The sequence below is a fragment of the Cyrtonyx montezumae genome, unplaced genomic scaffold (assembly GCF_038088225.1).
Source record: "Cyrtonyx montezumae isolate F1298 unplaced genomic scaffold, pur_monq_1.0 scaffold_10, whole genome shotgun sequence".
In the NCBI taxonomy this organism is placed as follows: Eukaryota; Metazoa; Chordata; class Aves; order Galliformes; family Odontophoridae; genus Cyrtonyx; species Cyrtonyx montezumae.
The window spans coordinates 3,857,145-3,879,369 of NW_027071826.1; the positions used below are offsets into that span (position 1 = coordinate 3,857,145).

General features: G+C 53.8%; 1 protein-coding gene across 2 annotated transcripts; it reads left to right on the forward strand.

Moving 5' to 3' along the window:
• The first annotated feature begins 486 nt into the window (after window positions 1-486).
• On the forward strand, window positions 487-21,629 carry ATL1 (atlastin GTPase 1). 2 transcript variants are annotated; one of them, XM_065748432.1, is made up of 13 exons: window positions 487-535; window positions 8,516-8,763; window positions 9,088-9,222; window positions 9,977-10,081; window positions 10,538-10,588; window positions 12,007-12,063; window positions 14,408-14,500; window positions 15,720-15,858; window positions 16,531-16,658; window positions 17,166-17,222; window positions 17,865-17,936; window positions 18,845-19,276; window positions 21,208-21,629. In XM_065748432.1, exons 1-13 carry the CDS (start codon window positions 502-504, stop codon window positions 21,316-21,318), a joined length of 1,662 nt encoding a protein of 553 aa, XP_065604504.1. In that variant the 5' UTR covers window positions 487-501; the 3' UTR covers window positions 21,319-21,629. The 2 variants fall into 2 exon arrangements, with proteins under 2 accessions (XP_065604504.1, XP_065604495.1); XM_065748423.1 differs by lacking the exon at window positions 487-535 and adding an exon at window positions 3,013-3,109.
• Window positions 21,630-22,225: the final 596 nt, after the last annotated feature.

The following is a 22,225-nucleotide window of genomic DNA, read 5'->3' on the forward strand; positions in this document are numbered from 1 at the left end:
AGGAGACGGCAACGAGGAGACCTCACTGCGGCCTTCCAGTACCTGGGGGGATCTGACAGACAGGGGGAGAGCTGCTTTTTGCGTGGTCTAATTATCACAGGACAAGGGGGAATGGTTTTAAACTTCAAGAGGGGGGACCTGGGTTAGATGTCAGGGGGAAATCCTTCACCCAGAGGGCGGTGAGGCCCCGGCACTGCGGGTGCCCCATTCCCGGAGGGGCCCGATCCCGTGGATGGTCTCTGGGCAACCTGAGCCGGGGACACCCAGCCCACGCAGGGGTGGGGCAGCGGCTGCCCGCAGAGCCGCAGGCTGAGGGGACGGGAGCGGAGCAGAGCCGTGCCCCGCCGCCAGTTCTCCCCGCGGGGCCGGGCCGGGCCGTGCTACGCCGTAGCGGGCGGGGATGCTGCCGGCGCCCCCGCCCGCCCCGCTCCACCGCGGCAGCCGCGCCAGACGCAGCGCGGCTCGGAGCCCGCACGGAGCTTCCCGCAGCCGCCCCGCGCCATGGCCCGGAACCGCAGGGAGAGGAGCGGCTGGGGTAAGCGGCGGGCTGAGGGTGGGGAGGGGGGAACGGTGAGGGGAGGGGAGGGCACGGCCGCGGCCATCCGCGCCGCCGAACAATGCCGCGGGGCGGGGGGCGCGCCCGGCTCCTCCCGGGCCTCGCTCGGCCGCCGGGGCGGGGCGGGCGGTGGTCGGGTCCTGCGTGTGTGCGTCCGTCCGTCGGCCCGCCGGATGCTGGGGAGGGGGCCGGGGGCTCCGTGCTGTCCCGAGGGGCCGCCGCCCTCAGCCGGGGCCCGGCCGGAGCGCTTCCCCGCCTGTCAGCACCCGCAGCCCCAGCGGGGCGGACCTGCGGCGGTCCCCCCCCCCCCGTGCCCGAGGCTTTCCCCACTGCCGAAGATTTCTCGGTGTGCCGCAGCCCCAGCCGCTTCCACGCCGCTCCGCCTGAGCGCTGGGAGCTTGTAGCATTGCTAGCGAGGAGGAGGAGGAGGAGGAGGAAGCCTTGCAGCCACCTTCGTGCAGGCCTTCCCGTCTCCCAGCCGCCTTCCTGCGGGCGGGCGGGGGAAAGCTGCGTCCCCCCGCAGCCCCGGGCTCTGCCCCGGGCACGCAGCCTGCCCTTCTCCCACCCTGCCTTCCTCACTCGGTGACAACGCAGCTCAGGCGGTGCGCTGCTACTATTTAAGGCTGCAGAAAGCGTGATGTGTCATTCCTCCTGTTCCGTTCCGCCTAGCGAGGCATCAGATGATGCTCCGTCTGCAGGTGAGCGGAGCTCTGATGTTTAGATACGCAAATGAGGTTCTAATTTGGATAGATGAGCATTTCCCATGGTAATGATTAACGGCTCGGGGACGCGTTTGCAGAGGCGCACAGATAACGGAGGCTGTGATTGAAGCAGACGGAGCAGGCGGTGTTCCTTTGGCAGGAGGAAATGAGCAGCGCGCTCGAGAAGGGCCGCGTGTAACCGTGACTGTGCAGGAAGGAGCTCCGAGCTCGGGTGAATGGGGCTGACAGCTCGCAGCGAGCACTGCAACGCCCTCAGCTCTGTCTCACGCGAGCATCGGTCCCGTTTTCTGTGCGGGTTGAGCATTGCGTGCACGTACACACTTTGCACTTTGCATCTTTGATAGCGTGAGAAAAAAAGTGCACGTGATGTCAAAACAGATTGAAATGGAGAAAAAACCATCCCAGGAGGGATAGCCTCGGTCTAGCAAAGCAATTGGGCACGTGCCTGGTGCGAGCGTGCTGCTGAGCCGTGCCGGAGTGACGCTGGTTTGCTTCTGGGTCAGCTTTGCAAGGATCTGGATCCTCACATGGACTGACTGCCTTCCATCCACCCACAGAACAAATATGATGGGGTGGACCTGGGGTGGTTTCCAGCGCTGTGCCAGGCTGCTTGGTGCTGCACTAAGCCGGGGAGCCGAACACTGTGCTTTTAGTACATAACAGCCCCCTTTAAGCAGATGCCTCCATGTGTATGACAGCACCTCGTCGCCTGAAAGATGGGTTTTGTCCACTGCCTGCTGCTGACATCAGTCCATGGGGTGACTTCAGGGCTACATTTCTCAACCTGTCTGCTGAAGAAGGACTCTCGATCTCTGTCCATCCAGGCAGAAAGTGCAGTCACTCAAAATCTGACGCTGTTTTGGAATGGATCAAACTCTGTCCTAGTTCCTAGTTGTTAGGCAGGCCTGAATGCTACTCAGTGCCTTCGTTTCATAAAAATAATTTGCTTTTTTAAAGATCACAGAGTGAATGAGGGTGAGCAATTGCAAGGCACCCAGAAGGAGTTGCCTAGGGTCAGCTATCAAGGCTGGGTTACTGCTGCGTGCAGGAGCACGTCGTGCATGTAGTGCAGGGCTTAGCCCTGGGCACAAGGTCAGCATAAGGCTGTGCATCGTTGGAAGCTCCCTTAGAAAAGTGCTAAGTGGTGCAGACAGCTTCCAGCTGCTGCTGGCTGTGGGATGGCTGGCTGGGAGAGCTGTGCATGGAGAAATCATAGGATCCTAGAAAGGAATCATAGAAGGGCCTCTGTGGGATTCGATCTTCGAGATCATCTAGTTCCCACCTCTGTGCCTGAGAAATCATGCCATGTTTTCATCAGAGAAAGGGATCCTGCTTATACCTGGTCTGAATCCCAGTGGCTGCAGTGTTATGAAGGTCTGCAGTGTGTGGCAGTGATGTTTTTTTCTGAAATTCCTTGTCTTTTTCCTCTGCTGCCACAAAGCCATCCAAGATCTCTGCTCCCAATCACTCCTTTAAACAGCTCGGATGGGAACAAAATACATGAAATCTCTCCTACCCCATAATGGCACATGTTGTCACCAACATGGCTGGCTCGTCAAGAGTTCAGTTTCAAAGACATAAGGAGGATTACAGAGGTTCAATTGAAAGAAAAAAAAAAAAGGTGGTTTTTTTCTGTATACATATGCATATATTTCTGTAGGTGATGTTTCTAACCACCTTTTTGTTTGTTATTCCGTTCCTGCCCTTTTGTGGTGGAATTTCAGATTCTATTTACAGGTGTTTGTTGGTGACTCTGGGTGTCAGGAGCCTCCTGAAATAGGAAAGCTGAGGTTTTCCAGGCAGGAGGACCTTTACATGAATGCTGCTGGAGGTGAGAAGTTGCACAACAAAACTTCTAGCCTGTAAATGAGAAGGGAAGATGAGGTGTTGGGGCTCGTGAGCGAGCCGAGCCAACAGCACAAGCCAGAGATCCAAAGCCCTGAATAGTGTTTGGTCTTGGTGTGCCCGTGGTTGTGAGAGGTAGTTGCACAAAGAATGTGAACAGCAGGGTGTGAGTCATTCAGAGATCAGCAGGAGCAAGTCCAACCTTGCCCCTCCTGGGGAGGAACAAAGACCTCCTGAGCCTTGAGCACAGGTTCAAGAAACAGAGATGTGGCACGTAGGAACATGGTTAGTGAGCATGGTGCTGGTGGGTCACGGTTGGCCTCTGTGCTCATAGCCACCAGGAATTGTGTTAACCCCTCCACGCCGCTGACTGCAGCCACTCCTGCTGTGCTGTGAGGCAGGGGCACGCTGTCAGGCTCTGCAGGGTGCAGGGTTCCAGTGGGTCACCTCCAACACCGCCTTGGTTTGAGGACACCACAGCTCATGAGGAGAGTTCTTGTTTTGCTCTCACAGAATGGCAGCACGGCATGTTGGTGTGTCAGCCACTCCTGCTTTGTTTCATCAGCAAACGTGCACTCCGTCCCTTCATCCAGATTAAGATGTCATAAGAGACCGGTCCCACTACCAACCCCTGGGGAACACCACTGGCTTTGTTCCTGCTAGCAGCCTTCCATTTAGGAGTGTTATCACAGTAGTCACTCATCTCCCTGATCTGTCTGTGTATGGGAACTGTTGAACCATGGCCTGAACCACTGATAGATCAGCTGAGGTGAGCACTGAGTCAGCCATGGGAGCACAGGTGAAGGCAGTGCACTGTGTGAGCAGAAGGAGTCTGACCCCCCCTCTCCCAGACCCCATCTGAGGGCTGACCACCACCACTGGGGAAGGATCTCTTTCTGGAAATCCCTCCTTTGTGGAGTTTTTTCCTGCAAGCCTTGATCCTCAGAGATGGGTGAGCATTTATCCTTATATCAATTGTCTCTTTCCCATCCTGATGATCTTTTTAATTACACCATCTATAAAATATATCAGCTAACAATACAGTGTGGTATTATTCATGTTGTTAACTGCACCCGTTACAGTCTGCCATCAGAAGAGGGAGCTGAACTGTCCGTGCTGCCCTGGTGCCAGCTGGATGTGTCAGGGCTGGCAGGAGGAAGATGCAGGGCCAATTCTTTACATTATGCTGGTGGATGGATGGAAGAGGGCTCTGCCCAGCCTGGCAGCCCTCCTGGAGATGCTGCCTCCCTGGAGCAGCGCTGTTTAGACAGACACCTGGCAGCTCCACACCTGGGGAATTCGCTAACTCACAGCTGCCCTTGGTGCTTTGGGATGCAGCTGTGCCCCTCAGCACTTGGGAAGGAGAGCTCTGCAGCTGAGCCTCAGTGCAGGACTGACACAGGTTGCCTTAACTCTCCATTGTGCGCTTTGTTTCAGTGCTTTATTTCTTGTTTTCCTTCCCTGGCATGCTAAGATGCTGAGTTCTGTGCAAGCCTCTCTCGGGGAGATCTCTGGTTCCCATTCAGAACGCTGCAGTCTTTTCCAGCCTCCTCTGATCCTTTGCTGGTGGTCGTGTGGTGCAGTTAGCTCAGCACGAGCAGAGCCAGCAGGACTCGTGGCACGGGAGCTGGAAGGGTGAGTGCTGGGGATGCCACGGCTGGAGGTAGATGGCTTTCTCTGCCCGAGCTGTTTGCACAGGGCAGATAAGCTTCCTGGCAGCCAGAGCCCTCCGGAGAACGCGCCGAGGGACCCAGGCTGAGCACGATCTGCTCAGTGTTTGGCTCGTGGTGTGGGTAGCAGTACTGTGATATGTTTGTAATGCAAACAGCTGGGGCAAAAACAGCCTCCAGAAGGATCTGCACAGCTATCACTGCTGGCTGAATTAATCCCCGGAGGGCTGCCGATAAGCAACCGAATCCGTCAATACACACGTGGCTCATTCCAGAGAAAGAACCAGTCACAGTCAGAGGGTCACCGAATATCCCGAGCTGGAAGAGGCCCATAAGGATCACTGAGTCCAACTCCAGGCTCTGCTTAAAAATTAGAAGTTAAGCCATTACATTTCTATTTTCTCTCCTTGGTGTTTTCTGTCATTCTGTGCTGTGGAGGCTTTCGGAGCAGCAGCTCCATGGTAAATCAGCGTGTTGTAGCAGGGCCTGGGATGCAGCCCTGCTCCTCCTGCACTGCTCTGCCTGCTGAGGCTGCTGGGCTCCCCTGAGCTGGGCTGCTTGTTGGCCGTCTCAGGGTGTGCCCTGCAGCCCGTGTTTGCACAGGCCGTGCCCTGGGTCGCGGGTTAGTGTCTGGAATGAAATGTATTTGTTGTGCAAACTCATGTAAGGAAAAAGCTGACATTATTAGTCGGTCTCAGCGTATGACTTAGTGCTCACCAAAGCATGCTGCGTGATCAGTGGCGTAGTTTATCTGCTTTCTTCTTCTGTAGTGCCTTCGTTATATTGCAGAATCAGAATTACAGGGGTTGGAAAGAACCTCCAGTGATCATCTAGTCCAGCCCCCTGCCAAAGCAGGCTGTCAGCTGCCTGCCCTCACACAGATGCAGCCTGAAATATGCTGTATTCATTTACTAAACTTGATTTAATTTTAACCGTAAATAATTCCTGCAGCGATTGAAGGAAGCTGTGTTTTTCCCATGGGCTCTCACGCAGGGAGCAGGGCTGTGCTGGGGCTGCCTGCAGGAGCAGGGCTGTTTCCTCACCGCTCTCTGACACAATAAGAGCGAATGCAGATCCCCATCTCCTTCATCTTTTCACTTCAAATCACCGCATGGAAAAGAGACGTGGGTTCCACCCTGCTTCGGAGTCATGGAAATGAGCTGTTATGAAATGGGAAAAAGGAACCGTGTCCTGGTGGTGTGTGAATGAGCAGCTTGAGGACTGACGTAATCGCAGGGCGCCGAGAAGAGGAGGAGGAGGAGGAGGAGGAGGAGTCGAGCCAGAAAAGGAGTGAAAACAAGAGTGTGTCTGGGGGAGCTGAGGCCTCCTGCCCTCCCCTTTTGGCCAGGTGATGTTTTGCCATTGCCAGGTACACCTTCCTGCAAAGCAGATAACTAACTTATGCTGGAAAGAGCAATTAAAGTAATTGTTTTCCAGTAATGCACAGCTAGGTTATAAAAACATCTCTGGCAGATCATCCTTTAACCAGAACCGGAGTTTCATCGCTTGGAAATAAATAGGAAGGATGAGAGCTTTGCAGGCGGCTACATGAAAGCAGAGGAGATAACAGGGCTGAAATGAGCTCAGAGACCTGCTTAATGTGATGCCTCTCCTCCTGGTGTCCCTGAGGAACTGGAAAATCCGTGCATCCTGCTCCTTGTGCTCCATGTTGAGCAGACAGCCTGGCGGCCCACTGCACTCCATGGTGGGAGAAGGACATCCTCCACCAGAGCACAGCCACTTGATACTGCTGCCTGTGTCCCAAAATCCATCACTGCTCAGTGAATTAAAATCAAAGCATTTCCAGTGAAGGGCAGCACAACCTCCTGTTGGTGCTGGTTGGTGATGGAGCAGGGGCCGCCGTCCACTGGATCCCTTTTGTACCCCGTTCTGCTGCGGGTTGCACCACCCTTGGGGAGCTGCTGCAGCTCTCAGCTGCTCCCATTACCATCGAGCTGATCTAATTCTCATGTGAGAGCAGTGGATGCAGTAAGAATTCGTTAGTGGATGTTTCCACCGGGGTGAGAAGATCCCTGCTCTTCCTGTCAGTTGAACGAGAGCAAGAGGAAGACCTGGAGACCTCATCCAGGCACTGGTGCCAGGGAGCTGGGTAGCAAGCATCCCATGGCAGGGTGGGAGGGAACAGGAGTCGGGGTGGATGGATCCACAGCAAGGCCAGGTCTGAGCTGGGGTATCCTTTGTGCCCACCTGAGGTGTCCTGCTGTGGGACTGTGGTCCCTCTGTGTGTATGCTCTGTGGAGGGGGACCTGGGGGTGGCAGTGCTCTGTCACCTGCACGCTGGGTGGCCTTGCCATGGCTACAGCCAGCAGTGTTGAAATTTAAATTCCATTTATACATGTTTTCCTGCCTCCACCATGAGTCACATCCTACAAGGATCTCTCTGCTGTACGTTCTGTGCAGCTGTAGAAAAGAAAAAAAAGGGGGAAAAAAAAAGGGAACTTGCTTAGCTCAGCATTGGGAAACACGGTGGGAGAGAGGTATTTCTGATCGTAGGCTTTATATGGCACTCACAGCATGCAGCCCCTAAAAAGAGCACACAGATCTGTGTCTGTTTGGCACCTGTCTGCACTCCTAATGCTGGAGGAGGTACTGAGTGCGTGCAGAGCAGACAGAGCACTGTGGGGTCTTCAGTTCTCGGGTGAGAACACTTGCCTGCTCTGGGAATGGGGGGGGGGTTTCTTGGGGGCTGCTGAGCAGTGAGGTGGGCCGGGGGCTGGTGCTGCAGCCTGCTGCAGAAGATCACTTTTCAGCACATTTGGGACTTTTTGTTTTGCTAAGGGAACTCCAAACGTGGGGAAGAAAAGATCTTTGTCTTTCAACTGAGCGAAGAAAGCTCGCAGTATATGTCTGAGAACCACCAGAAATCCCATAGCAACGAGGCATAATGATCCTGATATTTCATAGTGGGATCATGGGCAATCAGAAACTCCTACAAAAGCGCCGTTGTTATTTAAAATAAGAAGTTGCTGCTGCAGGCTTCTTTAGAAAGAGGCCAAGAATGGGCAAACCCCATTCCTTGTGGTATTTATAGTTTGCCTTTTAGCATGTCTGTGCTTTGGAACAGCTGGGACAGGCTGAACGCAGGGCCCTGGGGTCAGGGCTGAGCCGTGAGGAGGGATGCTTTGGAGAAAGACCAGGCACTTCCCATCACATTTTCCCTCCCCAGGGCCCATCCACGGCCTCGGGCACCTGCAGGGATGGGGCACACACAGCTCTGGGCAGTGCCAGGGCCTTACTGCCCTTTGTGTGAAGGATTTCCCCCCGACAACTAACCTACATCTTTCTTCTACGTGTTGTCAACACGATTCTCATCCTAAATCTAGAACACAGCACCATATAAGCTGCTAAGGGAGATGCGTTGGCCTAAGCTGATGGAGATGCTGGAGCAATCTTTGTGCATGTTAGAAGGTGTTTCCAATGGGAAGAGAATAATCCGTTCTCCATGTCAACTCTTGTAGGAGCGTTTTGCCCAGGAGGGTTCCAGCAGGGACAGGCAGGCATGCTGACAGATTGCCCCAGTGCAGCCGGTGGCTTTGTCAGGATGTCTGGGGAGTGCTGGAAAGACAGCCACTCTGAGTAATGCTGTTTTGAGGTGGATATTTTGGCCAGCTGATGTGTTACAGCCCTGTCCAGTCCTGCTTTCCGTCCTTCTGTGCTCTGCAGAAGGAACCAAACGTCTCTCGTGTCACTTGTTTCCACAGGTAGTTTTGCAGACAAGGCTTACGAGTGGAGCTCGGAGGAGGAGGAGTCAGTGAGGAAGGCAGGACCGGTGCAAGTCCTCATTGTCAAGGATGACCATTCTTTTGAACTGGATGAAGCCGCGCTCAACCGCATCCTCCTCTCGGAGGCCGTCAGAGATAAGGAGGTTGTGGCTGTGTCCGTTGCAGGAGCGTTCAGAAAGGGAAAGTCCTTCTTGATGGACTTCATGCTGCGGTACATGTACAACAAGGTATGGCTGCCCCTGGCTCTTCCCACTGCTGCTCCGTGCTCCTGTGTACCCAGGGCTGATCAGGAAGGGCTCTGGCTGGGCGCTGTAGAGGTGCTTCAGCCTCTCCTTAGCATGGAGCCTCACAGACTACAATACAGGTGTTTCCACAGCCCCGTGCAGCAGTGGGTCTCCAGTGGGACGCTAGCTTCCTTGGCTCTGGAAATGTTCACATCCTGTATCGTGGGGGCTGCTTGTCTCCAGTGCTGGGGTGGAGGCAGCACAGAAGAGAGGTGGAAAACCACAGTGAAACAGGAATTTCAGCATTTCTTCTGTTCCCACCTGCAGGAAGCAGTGGACTGGGTTGGGGATTACAACGAGCCTCTGACTGGTTTCTCCTGGAGGGGAGGATCTGAGCGGGAGACAACTGGCATCCAGATATGGAGTGAGGTTTTCCTGGTGGACAAGCCTGATGGTAAAAAGGTATTTGCTTCTGTGCTGTGTGGCTTTCTATCTGCGTGTGTTACCCATCAGTTTGTCCTGCTGCTCCAACTTCTGTAGGACTCTACTGCTTTGTTGGAGGTGGCTGAAATGGCTGTGCAGGTTTTTGATACGTACCCCTGATTTAGCATGAGTGGGTGCACCGAGCGATGTGATGTCCAGGTGTTTGTATGTCCCTGATATCCTATCTACTTGTCCCTGTAACTCTGGGCACCCCAGAGATCATTTCTCTGCTGTTTCCAGGGATCTGGGATTTGAGGTCCTTGCAAACTCCTCCTCCTTCCTAAAGCAGTGGCTGTGACACAGAATGCCTTCACTCAGGGAGGTCAAGTGTAGTGAGAACTGGGAAATCCTGCCATTTCAGCTTTTAGGCAGGAATATTTGTATCTGTCAGCTCTTCAGTGAAGCTGAGATATGCTGCTGTATTTGGCTTCTGTGACGTGAAGCTAGTGCAGGCTCAGGAAAAGACCCATCTGCACTGACAGCAAGTGTTAGAAGAACAAAGCAGTCCCCTCCTCTGTGTTGTGCAGCAGTCACTTCTTAACATCAAGAGTGACTCAAGATGCTCTTTTCCTTTATCTTCTGCCAACTGTATGTCTGAGGTGGGAGCACTGACATTCTGCACACAGTAACACAGCTGACATTCAACCACCCATTGGCGTTTGGGAGTGATTTTGCTTGGGTGCAGATGCTGAATGGGTGCATCCAGGCTGACCTGGAGCTTTCTGTTTCTCAGGTTGCTGTGTTGCTGATGGACACACAAGGGACCTTTGACAGTCAGTCCACCCTGCGGGATTCAGCCACCGTGTTTGCCCTTAGCACAATGATCAGCTCAATACAGGTAAGGTGGGAGATGTCTCCAGGAAGCAGCTGCTAAAAGGTGGTGGCTAAGATCCTGCAGCTTGGCACCAGTCTAATGCAGAGACAAATGTGGTGGGAGAGACATAGGCCAGCATGTTGGCTGCACTGGGTTCAGTTGTGACTGCTCCATTGCAGGGAACAGCCTCATCTCCTCACCCCAAAGGCAAGGCCAGCAGCAGATGAACCCCTTTACACCCAGCAGACAGAGAAGAAAGGACATGGCCTGGTGAAGTTCATGTGCCTTTGTCTCAGTGCTGCTTGAGAAACCTCTGGGCTGAGGGTATTCCCACAGCAGGTGTTTGCTGTCTGTCTGTCCAGCAGTGTGGCTGTGCTTGGAGCACCAGGGGCCAGCTGGGCCTTCCCCGTGGTCATGTTGTAAGCCTTAACCACACTGATCCAAGGGACAGTGCTCTGAAGTTTCTGTGTTTACTTATAGGTTTATAACTTGTCACAGAACGTGCAGGAGGATGATCTGCAGCACCTGCAGGTAAGAGCCCTTGTCCCCCTGCTCTGTGTCACTGAGGTCCCTGAATTATGCTCTGCACTGACAAGCTGCATTGCTCTGGAAAGGCATGTTTGCATCTGGAATGACAAGAAGGTCTCAGAGTTTCCCAGCTCTCATTTTGGTTCATGGGCGTAGAGGAACAGTCACTTGTGTTGAAACGTGGCTTGTCCCACAGCATGCCTGCTTGGGGCCCGGGCCCTGTGGCAGGGCAGTCAGTGGGACACTCACCAGGGGCAGAGTCGTGCCCTGTAGGATGTGGGGAGTGGCAGGGGTCTGTTATTTACTCCTAGAATCACAGAATTACAGAATGGCTTGGGTTGGAAGGGACCTTGAAGCCCATCCAGCCCCAGCCCCCACTGTGGGCAGGGACAGCTCTGAACAGAGCAGGCTGCCCAGGGCCCTGTCCAGCCTGGCCTTGGGCAGTGCTGGCGATGGGGCACCCACAGACATTTAAAATGGATATTGGCTGACATACACGGAGCATGCCTTGCACAGAGGCAGTAAAAGTGCTCATTTAGTTTAAGAGACCAGGAAAGTGAAGGCAGAAGTTGCACTGCTGACACCCTACAATAGGAATTTTTGGTTGAGAAACACAGAGCAATTGCATTGTAAGCCTGGATATTGACATCTGGTTGTGGCTCAATACAGATAACCCACAAGGGCTGGTGAAACCCTGAGTGCTGGAGACAAGCAGCTTTGGGGTGTTTTTTTATGGCACACGTGTCCTGCTCACCTCTGCTTACAGTTCTCTCTTGTTCACTTGGCTCCTTGACTGGCTGGTGAGCGTTTTTTCAATAGCTTAAGGAAAAGAGGAGGAAAGGAAAAGTCCACTGGAAAAAATCAGAAGAGTTTTGTGCTGTTTCAGACACTAAACACTTTTTTAGCAATAATACTTCATTTATGCTGCACTTACCCAGTGCAAATCCAGTCTTTCAGATGGCATTGGAAGCCACTTTTGTTTAACACACTGACCGACTTTGAGGCATCTGTGAAATACATTACTGGTGCCTTTGCTAAGAATTTGCAGTCCGGAGAGACTGGAGAGCCTTCAGACGTTGCTGGTAGGCTGATCTTATGGTCTCTGCACAGTGGGGGTTTGCAGGGAAAGTACCCATTTCTGAATTCATTTCCTCTCCTTCTTGGAGCGGGTGAGGAGAGCAGGACTGCAGCAGCCCCCCCCCCCCCACGTGAAGTCTGAAGGCAGCAGCAAGCAGTGGATTGGAGCCATTTTTCACAGATTTGGCAGCCAAAAAAACTCCAGGCTGAGTTTTCTTTCGTGTAAGGGCTCTGCGTGGTGATTGCCCATTGCAGCTCCCCCTGCCTGTAAAACGCAGAGCGAACGTTGCCCTGCCTGTGGCCCCAGGAGCTGACAGTCCTGCTTCCCTTGCATCTCTCCCCAGCTGTTCACGGAGTACGGGCGGCTGGCCATGGAGGAAACCTTCCTGAAGCCCTTCCAGGTGAGTGGAGGCTGCTGGCCGCCAGCGTCCCCCAAACGGATGGCTTTGCCACGAGGTGTCACTGCAGCTTGCAGGACGGATGAGCAGGGAGGTGTGGAGAGTGGCTGAGCTGGGGCGAAGGGAAGGCTTTGTGTCTCCTTACCCCCAAGGAGCTTTCTGAATACATCCAATATCTCTTTCTTCCTGCTCTCAACCTTGGCCGCTGGCAGCTCCCCAGCCCTGCAGCGATCCCCTCACCCCGCAGGTCTGGATGCAGCTGGAGGCTGTTAGCTGAGCCAGGCTTTGTTCCCAGGGACAAAAGGCTTCGGTGCAATGTGATGAGTGCTATGTGGCATCAGCTGTGTCCTGGCAGGGCACCGTACAAGTGATGCTCTGCCTTGAGAGCTGTGAGCACAGTGATGCAGTGTCCCCAGCTGCAGGAGGGAGAGCCATCCCTGCAGCTCAGCCCTGTCCTGCTGGGCTCATGAGGTGGTCAGCTAGAGCTGCAGAATGAATGCCCAGGCAGGTTTGTAACAGAACCAGCTGTGGTTTGTATGGCTTTGATAGGGGCTGTACTGAATCCTGCATACCTGGAAGGCTGGGAAGGGGTCAGACAGGTTTGGAAGGTTTTGGAGATCACTGGTATCTGCACAAGCTAGGAAGCAGAGCCCAGTACTCAGCTCCCTTACCCAAGTGCCCTCTGTCAGTCCCAGAGCCATAGTCCATCCTGTAGCTTGCACCTGCAATAGGAGAGCTGGTTGCTGGATGTGGGGTTTGTGAGCCTCCCGAAGCAGAAAGCAATTGTAAAAATGCACATAGTAATAGGGAATGGGTTACAGCTGTCTTGCTTTGCCTTCCAGTATTAAAAGAGAATTGTCAGTCTCCCTGTCATCCTGGAAGGCAGAAGGGGTTTATAAGGTGGCTGCGGTCAGGAAGGGGGAATAAAAAAAAAAGGTTAAAAAATACAAGTAGACAAACAGAGGTTTGTAGGGAACTTTGAGGATATATTGGACATAGCATGGGTAGATGGTTGGTAAGTGGTGTTAAAGCTACCAGTAAAAATATATGGCCCGTAGCTGTAAGGACCAGGAGAAAACTGTAATACAGTACAGAAGAAGCCAGACATTAAATAAATATTTCTGTTCCTTATTTAAAAGCTAGCAGGATAATCTTGCCAAATATTACAGTAAGAGTGAAATACTTGATGCTCCATCAGTAAGAAAGGGGCTGCACGGAGACACTCTGAAATGTGCTGAAGTCATTAGGACTGGCTGTCAGCCCACAGCTTCACCTAATGCTGCAGGCCGTGTCAAGTCACGCAGGTCTGTGGGCAGCAAGTCTGCTCACACATCCCAGTATATATTTTACAGGGGCACGAGCGTGGTTGATAAAGGTAATATCACCGTGGCACTCTGCCTTCTGTGGGCCTTATCTCCATAAAGTGCTGATTAAAAAGGAGCCAGCAACGTAGCTGCTCAGCATCGTCTGTTTTAATCCGTGTAAATGGATTAAAAACCCATTAAGTGATAGATGGCTGAGAATGCTGAACGAGGAGTGCATAATGCATCTGTGGAGAAGCCCTAAACATGGGCACGTCTCCTCAGTGTCCTGCAGCCTCCGAAAGAACAGCACGTCCTGACAGGCAGAGCTGCGGGCGTCTGCTGTGGCGTGCATTGCCTTCAGGAATGGCCAACTCACTGCTCTTTTTTTTTTCATTTCTTCCTGATGTTTTCTGGAAGAAAAATAAAGAGGGGAAATATTTTTCCCTCCCTGTCCCAGATCTTGGTTTCAAACATAGACAAGTTGCAGGGAAATTCCGATGGAGTGCGTTCCCCTTTTTCCGATGCGGGGGAGAGAGCTGCAGCTCCTCTGCCCCCAGCACTCAGGGCACCCTCAGGACTGTCCCCCTCAAACCTTCCACGGGATGCAGATGAGGCAGTGGAGATGTGGTTCCAAGACCTGATTTGGTAAAGGTGCAGAGCTGTCCGTACCGTATTCATGTGCTGAATAGAAGCGCCGGATGCCTCGGTAAAGATTACCAAAGCCAGCGAGTTCTGAGCTCCTCCTCGTTGTCCTACATGTGCTTCTCGTTATAAGTCTGTCTGGAGAACTGCCCAGTGCAAATGGCTGGAAAACAAGCCTGTGAAATTCCCATAGGATGGAGCTAAATGCGGTCGGAGCTCGCTGCCTTTTGTCCTGGTTAGCAAAAAATCCCTCCCTTGTTTTGCAGTCGAAATGACCGGTGCTGTTTTTCAAGCGAGGGGCTCGAACTGTCATCCAGCAAATCCCCTCCTGATAACGCGTGGCCGTGCAGCGTTGGTCGCTGCTGCTGCGTGCCCTGACTGCCTCTGTTTCTCTTTCCCAGTCCCTTATATTCCTTGTGCGTGACTGGAGTTTTCCCTATGAATTTTCCTACGGGTCCGACGGCGGCGCGAGGTTCCTGGAGAAGCGTCTCAAGGTTTGTTCTTTCTCCTCTGTGTTTCATGAGTGATCTCTACGTGGGCTTGTGCCGCTCTACGAGCCAGGGGTTTGCTCGTGGGTTGGCCGGTGGTTGCCCTTGCCTTAAAATCACAGCAGAGGTGCCTTGGAGAATCATAGAATGGCTTGGGTTGGAAGGGACCTGAAAGGTCATCAGCTGGATGATTCTACTTGATGACCTTTGAGGTTCCTTCCAACTGAAGCCATTCTGTGATCAGTTCCAGCCCCTTACCATGGACAGGGTTGGCAGCCATTCAGTCAGGCAGCAGATCAAGCTGCCCAGGGCCCCATCCAGCTGCCTCTGGGCACCTCCAGGGATGGGGTGTGCCAGCATAGAATCATAGAATCACTCAGGTTGGAAAAGACCTTAAAGATCATTGAGTCCTACCACGGCCTGACCGTACTAATCTAACAGCCCTCCACTAAATCATGCCCCCGAGCACCACGTCAAACAGTTTTTAAACACACCCAGGGATGGTAACTCCCCCACCTCCCTGCAGAGCCCATTCCAGTGCTTAACGACCCTTTCTGTAAAGAAGTGTTCCCTAATGTCCAGCCTAAACTTACCCTGGTGCAGTTTAAGACCATTCCCTTCGTCCTGTCACTGTCACCAGTGAGCAGAGCCCAACCACACTCTCGCTGTGAGCACCTTTCAGATACTGGGAGAAAGCAGTGAGATCTTCCCTCATCTCCTCCTCCCCAGAACACACAGCCCCAGTCCCTTCAGTCTCTCCTCATGGGGCACACTCTCCAAGCCCTTCACAGCCTTCTGTGATTCTATGGTTCTGTGTCATGGGAAGCTGAATTCTCTGGGCTACCCTTCTGCTGGAGGGACCAGGAGAAATGCTTTAGTAATAGGTACTTGCACAGTGAAACTAACAGGCAAGGGCTCTGTGGGGACTGTTCAGGAAATGCATGGGTGATTTGGTAGTGGAGAGACCTGGTCAAAGGGAAGACAAGAATGGCCCAAGTGGGAAATCCCAAATGCTTTTGCATTCAGGTCATACACTCGTGCACATTTTCCAAATGATAATAACATGCCCCAGGGCAGGTTGGAGATGGGCCAGTTCTTGGGCTGCTGGCAGAGCTCTGTGCTCGTGCATTGCTCCTGGTGTGGGGCACCCCGTGCTCCTGCTGGTGCTGTTGTCCCAGTGTCACTGCATCTGAAGAAAACCTGACTGCACTTTGGTCTCTTGCAGGTCTCAGGAAATCAGCACGAAGAACTGCAGAATGTCAGGAAGCACATCCATTCCTGCTTCACCAAAATCTCCTGCTTCCTCTTACCTCACCCCGGCCTGAAGGTAGCCACCAACCCCAATTTCGACGGGAAGCTGAAAGGTACAAGGCCAAGGGCCATTTTCAGACATAGATGCCCAGACACACTGTCCCATTTGCAGATATTTTCCATGAAAGAGCTTCAGCAGTTCATTCCCATTCCTCATTTGCAAACTGGGTGCAGACTGGTTGTCGCACGGCGGGTTGTGCTGGCAGAGGGTGGAGGGTTTGTCACACGTGCTCTCAAAAGAACGTTATTTTTATTTGAAAAGCTTTCCAAGGAGGAAGAGCCCTCCTGACTTGTCGGCGGTTTCCTTTCAGGGCAGACTTAGTTAATCAGGTAGAATAAAAATGAAGGGTAAAAAAAAAAAGAGCAGCAGGGGTTATCTTCAGTTGGGTTAGCTTCAGTTGGGCTGAGATAATTTCTGAGTGCACACCTCACTGAGTTACAGTGTCAGTGCCCGTATCCTAGCTCAGCTTTCCTCTTCTTGTGTGATCAAGAATCATAGAACAGCCTGGGTTGAAAAGGACCACAAAAATCGTCTCATTTCAACCCCCCTAGGTGGGCAGGGTCACCAACCACTGGAGCAGGCTGCCCAGAGCCACATCCACCTTGCCTTGAGTGCCTCCAGCGATGGGGCATCCACAGCCTCTCTGGGCAACGTGTTCCAGTATGTGATGGCAGCACGTGCTGTGGGTGAGGGCTGACACTGATGACGTTGGCCTTATTTTCAGAAATAGACGATGAGTTCATCAAGAACTTGAAGATTTTAATTCCCTGGCTTCTTAGTCCCGAGAGCCTGGATGTTAAGGAGATCAACGGAAACCACATCACCTGCCGAGGCCTTGTGGAGTATTTTAAGGTATTGGCTTTTTCTGGAGGAATGGGGTTTATTTGTTTGCAGCACATTAGTGCTGGAATGAGAGGGGAAAGCAGTGAGCCCGAGGAGCGGGCAGGGCTGCTCCCTTGCCATGGAGAATGGAGGACCAGAGGGAGGGAGGCTGAGGGCCGCATTCCTGTTGCATTTGGAAAACGCTTCATTGCGTTGTCATGGCTACTGGGAGACATCAGTGAGTAATCTCACCACCTACTCTCTGGGGCTACCTGACTCCAGCTCCTTCTCCTTCAGTGAAGGACGGAGGTAGGTGCAGATCCTATGGGGTAGATGCTTGGAGTAAGTGATGGGAGTGTGAGCCTTGAGAGACCCAAGGAACGGACGGCGAGCCCTGCCCAGCAGAGCATCCCCTGCTGAAGCCATCCCATGCCAGGAGCCTCCTGCTCTTCGGGCTCTCCCCACCCTGTTGACGCTGTGCTGTCACTGGGTGGAGGTGTTTGTGCGTTGCACGTGACGTGATTTCGTGTTTTGCAGGCATACATAAAGATCTACCAGGGGGAAGAGCTGCCGCACCCGAAGTCGATGCTGCAGGTAGGTGAGCTGGTGGCCATTCCTGCACTCACTGCTGTTGGTCTCCCGTTCTCTGTTGGAGTCGTGCTAGTGCAGCACACAGTGCAGGGCCGGGCTGCTGAGCTGCAGCTGTTTCCCTGCAGGTGAGCAGTGTTGTCCCCTGGCTGCTGTGCGACCGCACACAGAGGGATGTGCCCCACGTGGGTGCTGCTGTGCCGGGTCAGGGCTCAGCAGGAGGCTGCAGCTGTGGATGTTTACATACCCTGAGCCTTTCATCTGTTTCCTTGCTGTTTCCCACAGCTGAAGCCAGAGGTTCCATCGCTCTGACTTGGAGGGGGGGATCCTCTCTGACACAGGCTTCTCTCTGGGGGACTGAAAGTGGAAATACGGAAGGATCTTGTTAGGTGTTGGTCGGAGTGTGGTTGGACAAGGGAGCTGGGTAACTGTGAGAGCGTGCACCGGGGTGCCATGTGTGCATCCAGGCCTAAAGCACGTGGATTGTGTGCACACGGCTTCCTCACCACCACTGCACTTCTGTAACTACAGGAGTTGGACTCGGTGATCCTTTTTGGATCCCTTCTGCATTGGGATATTGTATGACTCTGTGATCCTTAACTTCACAGTCCTGCAGCTAAACTTTGCACCTTTTTGTCCTTCTTGCAGGCCACAGCTGAAGCCAATAATTTAGCAGCAGTTGCCACTGCCAAAGACACCTACAGCAGGAGAATGGAAGAGGTAGGTGTGCTGAGCACCCTGATTCACAGGCTCTCCTGTCCTGATGGAAAACGTCCTGCAAAGACTTGGCCAACATTTCTGGCCACATCCGTGCTGGTGCAGCACGTTCAGGATCCCAGTGAGGCACTGCCATGTTTGTGGTGGAAAGGGGCTTAAGGGGATCAATGCCTGGTCAGGATTTCATGGTGGGGCACTGGAAGACAGTTGATAGATGGTTGCTCTTCCATCTGATGACAGCTTTTTGCAGAGCATGTGACCTCAGCTGAGTTTGCATCCTTTTCCCAGTGTTCCCTCAGCTGCTGCAACCCCTGAGTGTCAGAATGTGAAGTGATGGCACAGAGGTGCACCAGGGGAGCGTCAGACAGGACATGAAACATTCCTTTCCGTGAGAGTGGTCAGGCACGGGAGCAGGCTTCCCAGCAATGTGTTTGGCTGTCAGCATTCAGAGGGCATTTGGGCAGTGCCCTCAGTCGTGTGCTTTAACTTCTGGTTGGCCCTGAAGTGCTCAGGCAGTGGGACTGGGTGGTCTTTGTGGGTCCCTTCCAACTGAATATCCTGTCCTGTCCTATCCTGATCCTGTCCTGTCCTTTAACCTGTGCTGTGGCTGGTGCTAATTAGGGGATGAAGTCATTATAACTGGCTTTTCAGCATTGCCCTGCCCTACCAGCTCAGGCATGAGATGACTGTGATGCTTTAAGGTGAAGCTCAGCCCTCAGCCTGTCTCCAGCCACTTTCAGGTCTGTTCTATGGTACTGGAGGTTGCTGTGCTTTGGCATGGAAGGGGTGCAGAGCTACATGGCCAAATTCCCATGCCGAAGAGGAGCGCGGGGAGCTGCCATGCTGGTGGTTTGCGTGGCAGAGCACAGGAGCTGAGGGTGCTGAGTGACCAGGCTGTGCTTCCCATGCAGGTGTGTGGTGGGGACAAGCCCTTCCTTGCACCCAGCGACCTGCAGGCCAAACACGTGGAGCTGAAGGACGAGGCCGTGAGGCTGTTCCGCGGGGTGAAGAAGATGGGTGGGGAGGAGTTCAGCCGCCGCTACCTCCAGCAGCTGGAGAACGAGATCGATGAGCTCTACATCCAGTACATCAAGCACAACGACAGCAAGAACATCTTCCACGCCGCCCGCACCCCCGCCACGCTCTTCGTCGTCATCTTCATCACTTACGTGATCGCCGGAGTGACCGGCTTCATTGGCTTGGACATCATAGCCAGTCTGTGCAACATGATCATGGGCTTGACACTTATCACACTGTGTACCTGGGCGTACATCAGATACTCTGGGGAGTACAGAGAACTGGGTGCAGTAATAGACCAGGTGGCGGCGGCGTTGTGGGACCAGGTAGGAGAAAGAGCTTTTCATTTACAAAGCGACTGGCCAAACCCAAGTCCCCCACTGTGTTCTTCAGCACTGTTTCCCGGGGCTTGTCCTCCTCTTGGAATGGCTGTTGGGCTTGCACGCAGGGTTGAGAGGTGCAGAGGGACAGCACGCTTCAGTGCATGCCTTAGGCCTTGTGGATGGGGAAGGTGGGACTGGAAGGAGGGGATATTGACAGGTGGGGGTGTGGAGCTGATTACGAGGGGAGAAGTCTTAGGTTTGGGTGGCTCTCTGAGGACAGAAGAGCACAGTGAGCTGAAGCTGGCTCGAGTGCGATCCCTGCAAGCTGTTTTGTTCTGCCTTTTTCTGCTTTGTTTTACCCATCCCAAAACGCTGCTGTGTGGACTCTAAATGCTGGCACGGGGCAGCACAGAGTGCGACTCTGCTGGGGAGGTGCTCGAGACCACAGGAGTTTGTGTGCTCAGCGTGTGTGCTGAGGAGCCATCCCTGGGCCACAGGAGGCTGAGCTCAGGGCTCTGTCCTGCCTGCTTCACACGTGTCCATCTCACCCTTTCTTTGTCTTTGCTTTGTGCAAACAAGTGCAGAGCTCTTTGGCTCCCTAAAACCTTAACGAAGGTTGCAGTGAGAAAACACTGTCCTTGGCAGCACTGCCCTTTGGCCGCTTTTCATCCACAAGAGAGGAGTTCTTGCTTCAGTGTGACCACCCCTGCCTGCTCCAGGTGCAGCTAACCAGGAGCTAAGCTTTGTTTTTCACGCGGAGCTGTTCATCGCAGCAGTGATGTCACTCGGCGGGGCTGCCTGTAAGACAGCAAGGAGAGCCCATTGTCCCCTGCAACCCGGGCAGGCCCCTCCTGTCATCCCAGCGCTGCTGTTGGTGCTTTTCAGGGGACTGCTGAGCATCGAAGCCCATCCCCGTGCAGGAACCTGGAACGCCTTCAGCACCGTAGCGAGGACAGGATGGGGCCAGCAGGAAGCGAGAGGCACGGGATGCCTGCATGCTGCCCTGCTGGGAAATGTAGAGGTTTAAGTGCTTGCAGCTGCTCCCTGGCGCCCAGCTGCCCCGGGCAGACATCTCAGCACTTCCCCAAAGGAGCGGTGCGGAGCAGCAGTGCCTTAGGGGCTGCTGGGGGGAGGAGCAGCGCTGGGAGCCCTTGGGGCTGTTACGTTGGTGTGCTGTCCCATGGGTGCAGGAGGGCTGGCTGGGGCCCTGGGGGGGTCCTGTGATACACAGAGACGCTTCTTTTTTTATTTTCTTTTTTCCCTTTTTCTTTCCCCAATGCCTCTCGCAGGGGAGCACAAATGAGGTAAGTGTCTCTCGGGTCCCCTTCTCCCCACAGCACTCTCCCGTGGACGCCTCGAGCAATGGGGAACCCCTGGGAGGTGATGCATGTGGAGCTGCTGGGTGCAGGGACGGGGCTGGTGGCACCTCCAGGGCCTGGGGAAGGGCACTGATGGAGGCCAAGCTGGGGAGAGAGTTCGGGGGCTTTTGTGTGTTTGTTCCAAGCGGGGGGAGGGGGGTTGAATCTTTCTCCTTTTAGGAGATGCTGTTTGGGGATGGCGTGGTGTCAGCTCCACTGTGCGGCTTCCCTGCGCTGTCGGCGCTGCTGTGTTTTGCTGCTGTTGAGTTAGGTGGGGATTTGCTTGAGAGGTGGAGCAGCTTTCTCAGGTGCTGAACCCCCTCCGTCCCATGGAGAGCGGAGCAGGGCCGCCTGGGGGGGGTCCCTTATGCCTCAAGCACTGCTGAAGGCTGTGCCTTCTGGGGCTGGGGGCTTTGCTCTTTGTGCAGTGGTAAAATCTCAGCGTCCATCTTTCCCCTTCTGGGTGTCACGGCAGGGCTTGAGCTCCGCCCAACCATTCTGCCGCTCTGTGATCGTACACCATCAGCAGGTGCTGTGCTGCGGGTGAGCTGAGCCTCTCCTCTCTGTTCCTTGCAGGCTCTGTACAAGCTGTACAGCGCGGCCGCCACGCACAGACATTTGTACCACCACGCCTTCCCCGCACAGAGAGCGGAGCCGGCCGAGGGCTCGGAGAGGAAGAAGATGTGACGCAGCCGCGTGCGGTGCCGTCGGTGCGTGGACGACGCGGGTGGGTGGGCTCAGCCCTTCGCTGCTCACCCATCCGGAGCTGCTGCTCAGGGCCTGGGCCCGGCGCGTCCCTGCAGCCCTGGCTGTGCCGGCGGGGGCATGTCTTGTGTTCTGTTAGTTGTACGTCGCGGTGCTGCCGCCGACACAAAGTGCTTTTCGTTTGCGATACCCAGCGTACGTCCCAGCTCGTTTCCGAAGCCTTATTTCTCCCTTTTTAATTAATCATTAAGGTCATGAAGGGAATTAGGATTTGCGTGGTGCTGCGACTAAAGACCTTCCGAACCTTAGCGTTATTCAGAACCGGCTCCTGTCCCGACACCTGGATGAGCTGTAACCACGGTCTGTCCTCACAGCGACATAATTAAAAACCTATTAACCCGCTCCGCCAGCAGCTGTAAGGACACTTGTGCTATGGTGTGTTAACGACGTTGTAAGGAAAGCGTACTTTGCCATTCGTAACCGATGCACACGGTATCACTCTGTACAAGTATTGGAGGAAGTCTCACTGTATTTCTGTATATATATTCGTTATGGTGCGTAGGAATGTGTTCAGCGGTTCTGTTCTCTTATGGTCAGCACTATTAAAGTTTGCTTTCTGTTCCTAAGAAGTTGGCTGCTCGGGTCCCAACTGGGTTGTCCCCCCTCGACGTGGCAGAAATGAGCTGACCGCCCCCGCGCCCGTTAAACAAAGTGATCTTTATTGAATTAATAGGATTTACAAGAAATGCCTTCTCTTTTGTCTGCAACCGTGTTTATTGCACTAAAAAGAATCCATAAATAACATTTCAGGACAATCGAATTGAATGGAAACAGTGGTGAGGGTAACTGTACACATAAAAAAAACCTCCCCCGGGTCAGGAAAGCTCAG

Coding starts and splice junctions, on each gene's coding strand:
- ATL1 (XM_065748432.1), top strand. CDS start 502: ATGGCCCGGAACCGCAGGGAGAGGAGCGGCTGGG. Junction 12,064..14,407: donor CCTTCCTGAAGCCCTTCCAG/GTGAGTGGAGGC, acceptor TCTCTTTCCCAG/TCCCTTATATTCCTTGTGCG. Junction 16,659..17,165: donor GCCTTGTGGAGTATTTTAAG/GTATTGGCTTTT, acceptor CGTGTTTTGCAG/GCATACATAAAGATCTACCA.